Source organism: Oryzias latipes, chromosome 14 (assembly GCF_053564925.1).
Source record: "Oryzias latipes strain Hd-rR chromosome 14, Olatipes_Hd-rR_3.1".
NCBI lineage: Eukaryota > Metazoa > Chordata > Actinopteri > Beloniformes > Adrianichthyidae > Oryzias > Oryzias latipes.
In genome coordinates, this window is record NC_136250.1 from 15,905,755 (window position 1) to 15,922,577 (window position 16,823).

Here is a 16,823-nt window from a genome sequence, read left to right on the forward strand (position 1 = left end):
AAGAAATAATATAGAGAAAGGAATCTGGCCTGATGCTGTACAGTAAAACTCATTGAAAGGTCTCTGATGTGAGTTTGACAAAAGTTTGCTCCTTGAACTGTTCATCAAATAATTCTTTAATTTACAAAATGGAGGGGGGGGGGGGTAAGACAACAATGGCAGATCTGAGTGGCAGTAAGCTGAAAGCAAGAGGTGACTCGTTCACCAACTTTAATGTCTGAACTGCCACACCTCATTATTAAATCTTAGGCAAATTACGGAAAACATGATAGCACTTCTTCCTGAGAAGTATTTAAGGTCTTAACATTGTATTAGATCTGGCTTGTATAAATTACCCTCCTGTTGTATTTATGTAATGATAAGTGGGTAATAACGAAAGCCAGGATTTTTTTATGTTTTTTTTTTCCTTGAGGTCAAAAAAATAATAAGAATTCAATTGAAATTAGCATTAACCGCTGAATTTCAGGACAAGTATTTTCTGTTGGCATAAACTCTATCGAAGTTAAACTTTTAAACCCTGGGAACTCGCAATCTGTTTCACAAGATCTGACAAAAACATTGTGAGCCCTTTAAAGACCTTTTGACGGAGGAGAACAAAATATTGAAGCTTTAGAGCACAAACACGGGTGGAGCAGAGTCTGATGATGTATTTCTGGCCGCTAGCCATAAACCCCTCCAGTATTTTGCAGCTGTAACCCTTGTGCCATCCTAGGCACTTTAACATTGGGAGGTTGGGTCATCTAGACCCACTAGACAGTGTGCTTTTCACTGGTATTTCCCCAATGGAGCACAATTGAGTGTTGAAAGAAATGGCAGTATTTACATGAATGCATCATTGCATGCTTGGATGTGCTCCAACCTGCTTCCTTTTTCTAAAAGTCGTCTTGTTTTAGGGAAAAATGGATTCCTATATTTGCCAAAAAATACACAACATTTAGAATAATCACTCTCTTTTAAAAAGTAGTAAAATGAAATAAAGAACATTATTGATGGTGTTTATCAGAAGTTTAAATCCCAGAACACAGTAGGACAGATACTTCTTTCAAATACTCAGTCATAAATAAAAATGTATTTCAGTATCATTTATTGTAAATCGTTAAAGCTTTTTTTATGAAATGCAAGAAAAAAAACAATAATGATTCAAACAAAACAGTCTTGATTCAAAATGAACAAATACATTTAAGATGCTTTAGTGTTTTGTTAAAGAGACATGCAGTATCAGTTCAAACAAGGTACGTGAAGTCCAAATGAAGCAGCTAGAAAAAAATACAAAGACTGAAAACAATCAAAGCACTGTTTAAATTGTGCAGCAAGAAGGGTAAGTATATCAGGTTGGAGCAGTCTGCAGGGATATCGCAAGAAAAACAAAAAGGAAAGACAAACTGACATCCCTGTTTTCACTAATCTACAGTAATGAAAACATGTGTAGTTGAATTACTTTGAACATGTCTTTTTCTTCTTTTCCCTTCAGCTTTTCCCTTCAGGGGTCGCCACAGCAAATCAGCTTCCTCCATCCAAACCTCTCGTCTGATCCACATTTCTAAGCCATCTATATGAGTCCAAAGAAGCTACTAAACACTTCACCTTGTAAGTCAACCAAATAAAAAAAAATACGTTTCAAAAAAATTAAATAAATCGACAATCTGGTTGCATCTTTTTAAAAATGGATGACAGCATTTGTTGCTTTGAAGACTTTAGGTAAGGAGGGAAATAGTGAAGTATTGATTTGGCAAACATGACATTTCATTCAAAGGGATTCTTCACCAAAGTGAAAAGTACTGGTTTAACTTTGACTACTAAACTATTTTGGCAAATAATAACCTAGGGAAGACTAGCAAAAGATTGATGAAGGTGAATGTGTGGTAAACACATCATAGTGAAAAGAAAACAGTTTTATCAATTGAAGAAAAAAGTTTCTTCTGTTTTGAATCGTAGTAGCTGGCAATATTTGACTAGTTTTTGAGTGAACACTAGTTCTTTCTCTTTGAAAGATTTTCGGTCTAAATATATTGGTGAAATCCCATAATTGGGCTTTTGTTATGCTCACTGAGCAGCTGGGTAGATGTGTGAATATTTTATCTTTCAATGATCGTGCAGTTCACTGTGCGATCATTTCTGCTGTCATTTAATTTTTTGTTTTTTAAGAAAAGGCAGACCCAAAAGAAAGGCTAAGATGTTTTATTTTTAATCTAAAAAATGTCGGTTTGTTTGAGGGTTTTCCTTCTCGTTATGTGGACTCCTCTCTGTCATCACAACACCAGAACCCTTTGAGGAAGCTACAAGTTCAGGAGAAGCTGTCGATCCCAGCCACAACCTCTGCTTTGCTCTGAACAGTGAAATGCATAGATCTGACATTTACATTAACTATTTTTATTAATTTGTTGGCTTGTTATGATCATAGTGTAATGTCAAGTGAAGTTGAGGGCCTCAAACAAGTCACCAGTTAACCACAGGAGCACACAGAGACAGATAAGGGAACAAACACATGCATGATTACACCTCCTGCTAACCCAGAAGGCCTTAAATCACATGTGTCAAACTCAAGGCCCGGGGGCCAAATGTGGCCTTCTATGTCATTTTATGTGGCCCCCGAGAGCATAAATGTTTTTAATTTCTTAAAATAAAAATTGGTGTGTCTTTATTCATATCTAGGGGGAATTGTACTTGAAATATCAGATTGGGCAACTATACATTAGGACTTAAACACTGTCAATATAACTTAACCTGAAAGAATCAAATGTAAAAGGATTTATGCTAGAGTAACGAACAAACATTTGTTTTCTATGCAACTGTAATTGTCATTTCAAAAAGTTATAATATACTAAATACATTTAGTTACATGTATAAGTTACATATGGCCCTTTGAGGACAACCACTATGCTGATGTGGTCCTCTGTGAAAATGAGTATGACACCCCTGCCTTAATGACACCCCTGCCTAAGACCCCATCCTGTATTAAATCAACCGGACAGAACACTACGCTCACAAAATGCAGGACAGTTTGTGGTTACCAGAATTTGTAAAAGTACATTTGGAGGTAGAGCGCTTTAGCCACCAAGCCCCCGCTCATGTAGGAGAGGCCCATTCCCCTGCTTAGATAAATACTATAGTGTATCAATATTTTTATCCTAAAAGTGTAGGTTTTCTACTATTATTATTATTATTATTATTATTATTATTGTTATTATTATTATTATTATTATTATTCTCATCTGCTATAAGTCCCATAGTGCATGCCACTTACTATTAACATGTACGTGGAGCTAAAAAACTGTTGGAGAAACTTGCGTAGCGATGTGTGAACTTGACCGTTTTGGAAGTGGCCATTGGGTGCTCCCCAGGGCAGTCTGAACATAGATTTTGAGATCACAACTACTGTACAACAAAAAAATCAATCCGCCTCGCAATATCTGGGATTGTGACCAGTTTATGGCTGTTCACTGCTTGTGGTTTTTAAAAAATATATAATTTTCCTCCAGCATGTGCTTAATTTATAGAAGCACAACTTTAAAAAAAAAACAGTTTGATTGAGTGGATAACCAAAAAAAAAAAGACATACAACAATAATTGATCAGTGAGGATAAAATCATGGAATTGTACACATCAAAAGCAGAACCTTTTTAAAGAAATGAGGTTTACAAGTCATGAAGGCCATGTTATGCATCTGTCCAACTCCCAAGTTTAACGTTCCAGTTCATCATCAATGATTATTGATGCAGATCACCTGATCCTGTGACCTTTTACCTAATTAACACATTCACCACACCTGCTCACTTGTCTTGGTTTTGAAGATGGAAGAATCAAGTTTTTTAATCAACTTCTCCCTCATCATTGGGTGAGTTGCTGTCATTACACACAAGTCAAAAGATCCAAAATTTCACCTCTCACGTCATATCCACTATTGAAATGTTTGACTAATTTACAAATGGAGTCCTCCACCAATGCTCACTTAAATACTTCATACACTTTGAATTTATCACTTGATTGCAAAAACTACAAATTCCAACGAAATTGCAATATATGTATATATATTTAATGAAAAAAACAAAACTTCTTTCAGATGAATTTCAGTCACTTTAATTGTGGTTAGTAGATGGTAACAAAATTTCACAACAAGTGAATATATGTCATATTTAAATACTGTAAAAAAAACACACCACCATCCGTCAGCAAATTTGTTTTTTTCTTTGTATCTCTCTAGTATAATGGAAAAAAAATAACTACAAATATAAAAGCTTAAAAACTGATAAAGGTAAGCTCAAAATGGAAATTTACATCCATCGAAACAGTGAAGCTATTATGTCCAAGTAATAGCTACAAATTCCAAAAAGAAAGTATATTAAAAAACATTGTTATTAGCTGAGGCATTTTAGCTTGTATTGCAAAGTAGTCAAAGTTACAGTTTAAGTTATAGAAACCGTTTTTGCAGCTTGTTTAGACTTAAAAAAACAACAATAAAAGACGAGGTTTTGGCCTGAAAACACTGGTACACCCGTCTGATTTGCAGCTTGTAACCATTTCGGCTTAAATCTACCTCTGCATCCACAAATACTTAAACATTTTAGTTGCACTTAAAAGTGCAATAATGACATTTGACAAAACACAGATTCTTCCACCATTCATAAAACACTTCAACTTTTAGATGAAAAAAAATATGAGTGTATTTGGTGATCTATAACTGGCAAGAGTTGAGGCAACAAAGTAAACAACTACAAAAGCATGATGTATAAAATTATTATAAAAATATGGAATATATAGGTAGTGTAAAGTATTATAGTTCTATAAAATAAAAAGAACAAAAAATTGGCAAGCTGTGTTGCAATTTGTGAAACATCAGTACAAAAGTTTTCAATGGATAACTGACTGTAAAATGAGTACAACAGGTGAAAACCAACTTCGGAGTCAAATGGCAAGACTGTGACTGTGGAGTGTCCTCCAAAAGTGGTTCACACAAACCATACAAAAGTTTGTAAATTCAAGCATTTCTGTAATATTATGTAAAAAAAAAAAAGAAACTCCTGGCATTTTTGAGTAGTAACATCTTAGTACATGTTATAGCTAAAACTTGAAAACCAAGCAGTGCAGCAGGTGTTCTTAGATTTGGCAGATGTTCTCACATTAGACATCTGGGATAACACGCGTAGAGCTCTTGGTGAAAAGATTGGTCAGCACGGAGTCCAGCTTCTTCTCTTGTTTTGAGTTTCTCCTGCAATGGAAACCAACTTTGAACTTAATGCACTTTGAATTAGAATAATTTTTACTATGCAGAGTTTTTAGTTTGCATGTACTGACTCACATTTTGATCATTGCCCACACACACAGAGGCAGCATCAACATGGCGATCATGGCAGCAGCAGCGCACAAGTACACAGGAACCCTGTACGGCTCAGGGGGAACTTCGGTTTTCTCTAAAGATAAAACACAAAACAGGCTTTATTTTACACATGCCTTACAATGCAGAAATATCTAGCCATGATCAATCATTACAGGAATCCAAAAGCATAGGAAATTAAATAAAGAAAGAAGGATCATGGTCGCCTAATACCGCAATAGGATTTTTCCCTCAAAATTTTGACATTAATCTCAGAATAATAAATCACTTTGATTTCTGAGCAATCAAAACTATGTCAGATGTTTCCCCCCTAAGTTTTTCTATTTCAATTCTAGATTTTTTTAACAATAAAACCCTAATTATGATGAACTCTGTGACTTTAATTTTAGAATTTGGATCCCACAGTACTGACTCTAATAACGACTCTAATCTTAAAGACTTTACCTTTTCTTGGATTAAAACTATAAACTCAGATATCAACTATTTTTGGACCTCTGTTTACAATAATTTACATTTTTCATTTTGTATCAACATTTAAAAATATTTTTTTTCTTTTTCAAACTAAAAGCTGGAGTTACTCTCAAAATTGGGACTTTACGTAAAAAATTTGATTCAAGCACAATGCTTTTTAAAATTCTAACACTAAATACAGAGTTGTTTGATAATATATTTTTATTAATTTACTTGAAATATGGGGAAAGTTCCCCCAGTGGACTTAAATACTTCTTGCAAAACAAACTGTATTTTTGTGACTCTTACCAAGATTTTATTTGCTTTACCAAAATTCAAATATTCAAATAATAAATAGCAAAAGGAACAAACGTTTACCCGCAAATAAATCTTATATTTGGTAAGATGTTTTTTATACATGTAAAAAAAAGGAACTTCGGAAAAACACTTGTTTTTTGTAATTGAGTAAATGACTGCAATTGAATGCACTGTTTTGTCATTTGCAACAGAAAACAAACTGCATTTGTGTTTCAAACATTTATTGAGTTTCAAAAATATGACAATCAAATGACATTAAATATATCAAGTGAAGGCACTGATATAACATCTGAAATCATGCAATTACTCAGGGAATCTGGATAAATTGATTCAAATCTTGATGAAAGATTTGCTCTGTGCATAAAAAATAAATATCCAGAATGCAACATATTTATAAATAAAATAAAAAAGTTTCCCACAAGTTGTGATCAATAATTTGACTAAATAATTATTAAACATTTTTGTTATTACTATTCACATTTGAATATTTGCTTCCTCTTGACACAAACGTTCCAGTACGTTAAAGCTGTTGCTTCACTGTTGCTTTCATGGATCTATAGGATGAAATCTACAGCGGTACCTTTTTACTTAACAACTCCCAGCAGTCAGACAGCCTTACAACCTCATAAAAAGTGAATCAGGTTAGTACATGCTGTACTGCTGTGACTGCACACATAAGGGGTTGTCATCAAAGGTGTCATCTCCTTGCTATTTTTCTAGAATTATGTTAATGGAATAGACACAAGCCGTCTGCACGGATGCTTTAAAAGCATATCTGAAGAACAAGCAGACACACAGGAGGTGTGGAACAAGCATGATTCGGCAAAGACTGCTCACACACCTGAAAACGCTTAATTATTGGATTTAAGGATTGTGGTAAGGACATATTCTTACACTGCCTCTATTAATTTTCTTCTTTTGTTGTCATGAGGTAAGTACTCTCTGTAACCTTCAAGGGGGAGGCCCAACACTGTACAGCATGGAAAAAATTGACTGACAGCTTTGCTTTTTGGTTCATTTCTGTTACAATCATTTAGTCTTACTATTTCTCTCTCCTGAATGTGAATCATTCAACACAACTAAGACTGAGGGCAAACCACTATATATTCAAACAAATAGAAAAAGAAAACTGAATTCAGTCACTAGGCTATTAGGAAGACCATAATACTAAGGGAAACCACCGTGAAAATAAGAAGAGCCATAATAAGCTTTGGGGGGATTCCGGCTGGATACAGCTGGTACGCACAAACATTTGGATTTACAAGAGACTCAGCACCAAGTCATCACTATATAAGGGCCTCCACTCGATTCACATGGAGCCCTTAAAGTCCCACTCTGATGAAACTTGTGTTGGAGGAAATTAAGGAAATTAAGCTTATTAGTATTTCTTTATCCAAATCATTGTGAATCAAGGGCGTTTGAAAAAGCGTATTTGTTACGCTGGGCAGGCCACAAGCTCCCTGCTCGGCTCTGTAACAGGGAAAGGGAAGGGTCCCGCAGAGGCGAATTTCTGATATATTTCTAGTGAACTACTGCCACTGCAAAAACCGTGTCCTAAAATACAACACAAGTTTTTTGTTTGTTTTTTTCCCAAAAAAACAGCATAAAGGAAAACCACTGGGAATGCTTTTAAAATAGGTCAAAAGATGACCGGAGTGGGTCTTTATTGATGTCTGGTAGGTCATGGACAGGCAAAAGGATACTTCTTTCCATCCATTTTCCAAACCCACTTAATGGGTTCGCCTTGGACAGGTCGCCAGTCTGTTGCAAAGTTACTTCCATGTGAATTGTCATAATTACTTGCCTCCCCATTAGTTTTGGCTCAGTGAAGCTCTATTGTTCCTGTCTGATGAGGCATCACAGCATCCTGTTGAACTAATCCAAAAGGCATTTGTATGCAGTCTCATCCTTAATACTATACTCCAAACAGTTTACCTAAGATGGCTCATTAAATAACAAACGTAATATGAAGATGAAACTTCCATCCTTCCTTCATATGAATCTGCCTGTTATATATTATGGAGAAAATACACAATAGTTAACACAATTAATGTATGAATGTTAATATATTAAGTCCTATGTTTTTTCCTTTTGGTGGTGCTACAAGTTTTCATTTAAAGTTCAAAGAAAAGTAAAGAAATGAACAAACATAAAAATGAATTATGACAACTTACTATTCATAATCATCCAGGTCTTGGTGGAAATGAGAAAAACGTTACAATTACTCATGTCTTATTGATGTGACTTTAAATGAAAAATTTTCTTTGCAGCTTAGCTTTTTCTCAAATACAGAAAGTACATTCAAAAGACCAAAAATACACTGGCTGCAGTTACAATCTTTAGCCATTTAAAATGACACACTCAATAACATGAGAGATAATTGATCCATTCAAACCAAGAAAACTCTTTTTCCATCTTTGAGAATGAGCTGGGAAGAAAATCAAAGCGAGTCATGACTACCTGGATGGCACACTTGATGACTCCAGTCACTCCAGAAGCCTTTATCCACACAGTACTTGCTCATTTTGGATCGAACTCTGAAGCAGTTTTTCTTAACAGTTGTACTCAACGGGAAGGCCAGACTGGTGTCTTCTACCAGAGTCTCATCCTGTCAAAAAATAAAAAATAATAAAAAACATTGTATTTGGGCCATTGAAAAAAAGTTATGACTTCACAAAGATGGATTTTGACAAATGTATTTTGCTTGAAAATGATTGCAAGCAGTGCATGTTAAAACAAGTAAAACAAGTGACTGTCTTTCTGTCTACTTTATCATTAAAAATAAAAAAAAACCCACACCAACCCTTCAGTAGAAGGAAATGACAGTAGCTGCAGCCAGGACCCCTCAGACACTGGCGTGGAGAAGCAGATCGAAGGAGTCTATCTCCTTGGCAACCCAATACCAGTCACCCATGTCAGAGTTAGAAAGACTGCCGCAAGATCAACCCTTGGAGAACCCAAGACCCAGGCCATCACAACCCAGGAGTCTTGAGCATCTCTTGGACCCTCCCAACGCATGCATCAAAGTACAGTCAACTACCCACCCGCCCTGTGGAAAGTCTACCAGGATGCCTGGCAGGAGCTAATTCCTAGGACCGCTGAAACTGCTGGGGTTTTTACCTGTTAGTTTATGATGTGTACTTTTACTACCATTTTTACCACTATTTTTATTCTTACTCTTGCCATTTGTTTTTCTAACTGTTGCATTTCTTGTTTGGCTGCTGTAACATAATTTTCCCTCTAAGGATCAATAAAGTCTTATCTTATCTTATCTTCCTCCAGCAAGAGGCAGCATTCTGTTCACCAACAATACATTTCTGTATTTTAATTTAATAGACTGTTAAATGTTTAAAACTGTTCAATGCTCTGCAGTAAAAAAGATGATGCCTTACTGAGAGCTTTTCAAAACTTTAGCAATTATAAAGGAAAAATATTAAAAGCCGGGTTGGTGAGTTTAAAATACAGTACCGAATTTTCCACACTATAAGTCGCTTTTGAGTATAAGTCACACTTTTTGGAAAAAGTGTGATGTTTCAGAACAACTTTGCCAAGCCTGGCATAATGCTGCATTCACACTGAATGCAATTCACATGTCAAATTCATGTCCACCGCCTCTCTGCTTTATGAGATACTATAAAAGGCTTTTGGCCTCATCGCTACATGAAAGCATTGGCTGTATATCTCATTTACAATGCACAGAAGACACTAATGATATTGAGACATCAGGTTTATTTATTTTAAAGAGCTCTACAAAAGCATCGGTAATCATGTCTCCATGACTGGGTTCATGAGATCATTCAGAGATTCTCCTCATATGTTGAGGTTCAGTCATCTACTGCAGGAGCTGATTCCATAGGACGGCCGCTTCCGGCGGTACTTCTGTCTCTCTGTGACCAAGTTTGACGACTTGCTGTCCCGCATTAGTCAGAGGACAAAAAATAAATAAAGATAAGAATAAAATTAGAGGATCTTTTCTTGTCTCTATGCAAGTAATTAAACTATCACAAACGTCAGGAGAAGAACAACCCGATTCTCCTCCATGTTGGTTTTGGACTCCACCCGCTGATCAAACTGAGCTGGGCTTTTTCTTCTGCACTGCTATTGATAGCAAACACTGACAAACACACCTACAGTGCCCTCTACTGGTTGTTAGTGGGAAGATAAACATATGAGCCTATTTTTTGTAACCCTTGTGCTATCCTAGGCACTTTAACATTGGGAGTTGGGTCATCTAGACCCACTAGACAGTGCGCTGAACTTTTTTCTTCAATGATTTGTGATCTTCACTGGTGTCCATGGATTACATGAAATCTTTCCACCTTTATCCACCTTTGTCAAGGTAGGAATAACACGTCAATGGAAGGGTGGGGTAATCTAAGATAGCACAAGGGTTAATCACATATAAATCACACCCACGGCCAAACTATGCAAAAAAACAAAACTTATACTCTGATAAATAAAAAATTTATTGAAAAGCTGCACGCTTGCCTTTGATATTTTGCCATTGGGACCTTCTTGATTATGCTCCACTTGCCACTCCAGGCACTGCCCAGGTACTGACCCTGCAGGGTTCTCCCATTGCAGCTCCAGCTTATCACCACCAGCCTGCAGATAAAGCTTCTCTGTTGCTGCAGGCTTCACTGTGAAGACATGAAAACATCATAACAAAACAGGGTGGAAACAGATTTACAGAAAGACAGATCAGGAAGATAACAGGACAAGATAGACCAGAACAGTGACGTGCGGTCAGGTGAGGCAGAGCCTCACCTGTCAAAATCGTGATAAAATAGAAAAAGGTAAATTAAGTGAATATTATTTTCCACTTATCTGTGTTAAATATACATTTTTAGTCAACTCAACATTTCTTCCACAGTTTCTGAGGGTAAAATCGCTGAATTTGAGTGTTGCGCGATTACAGACGGAGCAAAAACTACGGGTAAGGCTCTGAGGCGCTGCGCCTCATGTCTGACGGCAGGACTCAATGTTACCAGAGACATGCGCTGAAAATGCTGCTGTAGGCCCGCAGGAAAGGCTTTAGGTGAGGCAAGCTTCACCAGCAGGGGACGTGAGCTGTCCGCTGCTTTGTAGCTACACTGGTGCCGTAGAAACAGAAAACTCGAATAAAATAAAAGAAAATATGGAAGACTTTTCCAACAGATCATAGAGCTTTTTGTGGAGAAGGATCGGCGGTCAGACTCAAAAAGTAAGGCCAAACATGTTTTTCAATGTTTGTTTTTTAAAAATAACATGGGAGTAAGTGGATAGAAATGTAAGTAAAATCATTTATTTTATTTTTATGATCATTTTCACAGACAACATTTGATAACACTAATTAAAGCACCAGAATTTGAAGTTGGAAAAATACCAGAAATAGTTACTATTTGTTTACAGTATATATGAATAATTTATACACAAGAAGAGTGTTCTATCTATGAAATAAATATTTTCTGTAAGACAAATATGATCTGGTGTGTATTTTATAAGCTGTCAGCTGCTTTTGGATGAATGGTGAAATATTTAGTTCTTTCATAGTAAATCTGACTCCAGAGGGCTGAGTGCCTCACCAGTCATCAACCTCAATGCACGTCACTGGACCAGAACATCTTTTGAATCAAAATAACAAAGAACTTATGTGGTACTTTTTTTGTGCAGAGAAGCAATAGTACACCTAAGAGCTAAAATTTTCCATCAGTGAACATGTCTGTACCTTGATTTTGGATCTTTAAGGAAGTAAAAGTTGTCTTCAATGGTCCTTCAGGCGAGGAGCCGTTTACACAAAAAATGACATCCATGAAGTTTGGAAGTGATTTCTTTGAGAAGTTGCATCCAATCCTGACTCCATCTAAAAAAACATAGTTTGGGCATTCCTTTGCCAGTTCCAAAGATTTATACCTGTAGAGGAGACACACCAAAGATCATGTCTTTCTTTCTCATTCATACAATCTTTGTTTGTCATAACCTCACTTTTGCACAGGTCATTGGCTGGTTTGTTTATCTCACATTTTTAGATGTCAGATACATGTAGATAGTAAAGCATATTCCACCTTAATTCCGCAGACTTGTTTACACCCTTATCCTAAACTACAAGTCCTCACTGTTCTGCATTTGCCTCTCTAGTTCTCAGAGGAGCAAATGTAGAATAACATTCTTCCTTGGGTCACTGATTATCCTACCAAAGGATGCTGATTTAATGAAACATGTGTTAAACCATTAAAAGTTTCCATTACAAAGTCTGGCAGACCACAGCTCAGACCGCTCAGAGCTTTTTGCCTTATGCTTCCAGACCTACCAGTAATAGAGATTCTGCTTTGAGTTGGCGGGCGTCTTTGGACCTCTTCTCCACTCGCACTCCACGTATTCCATGTTATGGAAGACACAGGTAAAATCCTGGATTTCGGTACCAGTAACACCTGAATGTAAATACAGTTTCAACAAAGGTCGGTCAGTCATTTTCTACAAAAGAAAAAAAAAATCATTATTTGAATTGTAAATCTGCAGCACTTGAAAACTTACCGGTGTTAGGAGGATTCTGAATCAGTTCGGTGTAGTTTTTACTTTTAATCACGGTGTTGTTGGTGCACGGCCCATCCAGCAAGGTGTACACCCTTACTTCTACATTCTTCATTAGATCAAACTGAGTGGTGTAGGTTCTCCTACTGGTTCTTACAGCCTAAAAAAGACAGTGAAACATGCCATTACATGTCAGTCACAGCACTCCACATTCATTAAAAATAGACAAGCTCTTTATTTTCCAAAAAGTAAGTTTCATTCATCTTCTTAACCGTTTATTCCCTTTCGGGGTCACGGGGTTGCCGGAGCCTATCCCGGCCACTTGGGCGTAGGCAAGGGATACCCTGGACTGGTCGCCAGTCTGTCGCAGGGAAAGTAAGTTTCCTCAATATTAAATATCCAGTCACCTTATCAAAAGGCCGGTGTAAAGGATCTACATTGAGAGTTAACTGATTCACTGGCTAGGCTGATAAGTTGGTCAGTATTTGGTATTTTTGTGTACATTGATGTCTGCCTTTTAATGAATCTAGTGAGCCAATAGGAGGTCAATTTCAAACGTGATTATTATGGCTCAGATGAAGACGCGGAGGGGCGTGACTCCATCATTATCGTAGTCACTGCTCCATCTGATTGATTATTCAAGCTACAAAAAGGGTAAGAGCCAATCAAAAGCAAAAGCTACATGATTAAGGGTAATGGAGTTGGAAGTGGGGTCCTCGTTCATTGAGAAGCAGAACTTTTTAAGCTTGGAGAAACTGTAGAACAGTCACATAATATGTTGGAAATACGTAAATACAGTAAAAACTTTCCACAAAATACACATCGATATAGGAGCTATGTCTAAAACTTGAAGATACTAAGCTACTTAGGTGTGCAACGTCAAATAAACTGTTGTTTTCCTGTACAACGAGCAAAATGAAAGTCTTTGCACTCCGATCCAATTTCCAGATAATAGTTGATTTTATTGATATTGTCAACACAGAATCTAATTTCATTCATATATTTCTAACCGCAACAACTTTTTGTCCTTCTGGCAGAAACACACCTGCCTGGGGTCAACTCATTAACCTGTATCTTTGACTGCCATCAAAGATGACATGGCGACACCAACAGGATAAAATGATTCGATTTGGCTCCTACAGTCAGTCTTCTGACTCGCATCCACTAGTGACAATACTTACTGTGAGCAGAAAACTGTAACCTTATACGGTAAGCATTAGCGGCAGCTACGCTAACTTGCAGCATCTCTATTCATAAAACAATGATGCTGACGATACAGTTATGAAAATAGATATGTGTGGTGGAGATTGTTTACAAACAGCAATTCGGTCTTTTTTTTGTATAAAAACGTACGCTAAAGTGGACTATGTTAAAAAGGTAGCAAGGTAGAATGGTAATCTTTGTGAATCAGGAGCAGATGAAAAAACGCTGTTTGAAAAACCTTGTCGCTGTGACGTAGTTGTTACAATGGGCGGGCCACAACCTCGCTGTCTGTTCCATTTCGATGCAGCCACTTGCAGACAAACAGATCCATGTACGTCTTTATTTACCCTCATCCTAGCTGGTAGCTGGCTCAAAACGGTACGGCTGGATAGCTCCGATATTACTCATCATTTTTGTTGCACCACTAATGTTAGATTGGGGCTGTAAGGGGTTGTAAGCTAGCAGGAGAACTTTTAAACAAATGGATAATGGGAAATGGGGGCAGGCTTACACTACACCAATAGTCCCCCCCACAACTCAGAGGCAAATTTCTAACAAACTTCTGCCGCTCTGAAAAAGCTATGTCCTAGAAAACTACACAGGTTTTTGGATTTAGGCTAAAAACGGCATCATCATCATTTCAAAGACTACTGGAAATGCTGTTACAGTAGATCAAAGATGATCGGTAAGGAAATTTAATAAATTAGGCACCACACTACCTTTGTGGTTTTTCAATTTGACCTCTTCTCAGTGGAGATCTTGCTTGTACAAAATGCCTCACATCCTACCTTCAAAATTGTTTTTGTCCAAAAGGGTTAGTCATTGGGTGATTGTGAAAGAGCTGGTCATCACTGTCACGCTCACGTTCAGCAGCAGTTGTGCAATTAACAGTTAACACAGACAAAGAAAAGGTTCTTAACATTGCTTGGGAACGCCTCATGAAGTCCTTTTGTTCCTTTTCTGTGTGTGACTCAGAATTTTATTGACGCAATATAATTAAGAGTGTGAAATACTTCAGAATGTACTGTGGGTACTGAAAACATGAAATCCCTGTCAAAAATGATTTATAAATGTTGCTAATTATTACCCCTCAGGAGCAAGAAGTCTACTTTGAAAGGATTTTTTTGACACCAATTAGATTTTGTATTGCTTAATGCGTATTAGAAATGTCATATATTGAATTCAAATGGTCGAACTGTTCACGTAAATAGGGGTTAAAAATGTATGGAGCTCTTTGCTTTAGGTATTTAAAAACTTTTATTTTGTTAAAAAAGAAAAAAAAATCAGTAAATGTTCTGTTTTTGTCTATGTTCCGACTATTAACTCATATGCATTTTATGCTATACAATATGTGTTGTTACATGGTCATTTGACCATTTAAGAGAGTTGAACCTCATTCTGAACAGTGACACAGACTCACACTCCATCTGTTCTTGTAGGTGTTGAAGTACTCCAGATGATAGGTCACTGAGCACTCTGCCATGTCAGTTAAGCCTTTTGGAGGGTCCCAGGTAATCTCTAGCTGTCCAAGATGACCAGGGTCTGTCACAGAGATGCTCTCAGGGGGGTTAACTGTAAATTAAAAGGCTGCTCTTAAATTCTTGTGATAAAAAATATATTTTGTTGCACAAGTTAAATATATACAGAAACTAAACCTATGACACACAAATTCAGCAATCTGAAGCATCCAAATGTTATTTTTCCCCCTAAATGACTATATATATTCCCTCTGTGTTATTTATACCTACAAATATGTTATTATGTCTACAAGAGAAACACACCTTAAAATAAACTAATAATATACCAAATCAAACAACTGACCTGTGAATCCATTGCATTGCATGCTTTCATTCCAGATTATGAGCAGCAGCAGTACAGGAGGGTCAAGCAGCCAACATTTAGTCGCCATCATCAGTCTTGTGCGTTAATCGAGGCTGGGTCAAATAAAAGGCGAAACTAAATTAAGCAAATTTTGGAATAAAAATGTGATTAAAACAGAGAGATTATACGAGATATATAGATCGGTTAAAAAAAAACTTTAACAAAACACAGACGCGAACTCACTAAGAATGAGAGAAGCGTGTTCCTTCCTTCTGCTCGAGGTTCAGGGGAAATTATGCGGCAGGCTTGTCGTAGGAGGACTTTATAGGAAGCCGAAGTCAGCTTCCGATTTGGAGTTTCCCGTTTACTTCCCAGGTAAAATGCTCCAGGGAAAGATTAGTCTCGATTAAAAAAAAATAAAAAAGCTGCGCACAACATAGAAATCCCATTACAGCACTTATATTGAATTTATAATGAAACCTGTTTCTGTCTTAAAACAAACGGGAAAATAGGACTTAGCAGACTTTTTGCTTGTTAAACTCTGGTGACACAAATCATGCGCTCCAGATAATTCGTTATAAAAATACAATATTCATATTGATTTGTTTTTTGTTGTTGCTGGATCTAATTTAATCAAAATTAACAAATCAGATACTGACTTCATCCACATGCTTTTAAACGCTTCTGGTTGCTGATGTCTTTGATCAAATCTCTGATGTGATGTGAAGATGTGAGGAGGGAAACGCTCCTCAGGGTCTCCCGGTGGAGCGGGAGGAAGTGGCCGGGGTGAGGGAAGTCTGGGCATCTTTACTTAGACTGCTGCCCCCACCACTCGGTCCCGGATAAGCGGAGGAAGGTGGATGGATTACATTCAGAGACTCTGCAGTTAAAATGCTGTCACAACCTCATAACTCTTTAGCTAAACTAGAAAACAGTATAAGTGTGTGTTGGCTTTACAAACCAACAAATGGCTGTTCTGGTGGTCAGATGTTATGCCTTTCTTCAGTTTTCTTGCCTCAAAAATGTTCATTTTTGGTAGCACTGCAGCAGTCCAGCCACCATTTGACATGTTTAGCTTCGTAACCATTTGCTTTGCCTGAGGAAATTTGACCCCATTCAAATACGAGACAATTTAAAGCAGTAATATAGCGTACATCCGCACTGTCTGCTATGCAATTTTCCCACTGTG

At 37.0% G+C, this 16,823-nt stretch overlaps 1 protein-coding gene across 2 annotated transcripts; it reads right to left on the reverse strand.

Moving 5' to 3' along the window:
• Positions 1 to 4,061: 4,061 nt before the first annotated feature.
• il13ra2 (interleukin 13 receptor, alpha 2) lies at positions 4,062 to 16,177 on the reverse strand. Of its 2 annotated transcripts, none has more exons than XM_020708902.3 (10): positions 15,878 to 16,177; positions 15,635 to 15,747; positions 15,234 to 15,385; positions 12,614 to 12,770; positions 12,390 to 12,510; positions 11,808 to 11,992; positions 10,589 to 10,740; positions 8,561 to 8,708; positions 5,297 to 5,408; positions 4,062 to 5,206 (listed from the first exon to the last, which is right to left on the reverse strand). In XM_020708902.3, the coding sequence occupies exons 2-10, from the start codon at positions 15,723 to 15,725 to the stop codon at positions 5,119 to 5,121; spliced, it is 1,206 nt and encodes a 401-aa protein (XP_020564561.1). In that variant the 5' UTR covers positions 15,726 to 15,747; positions 15,878 to 16,177; the 3' UTR covers positions 4,062 to 5,118. The 2 variants fall into 2 exon arrangements, with proteins under 2 accessions (XP_020564561.1, XP_020564562.1); XM_020708903.3 differs by having other exon boundaries at positions 15,635 to 15,769; positions 15,878 to 15,976.
• Positions 16,178 to 16,823: the final 646 nt, after the last annotated feature.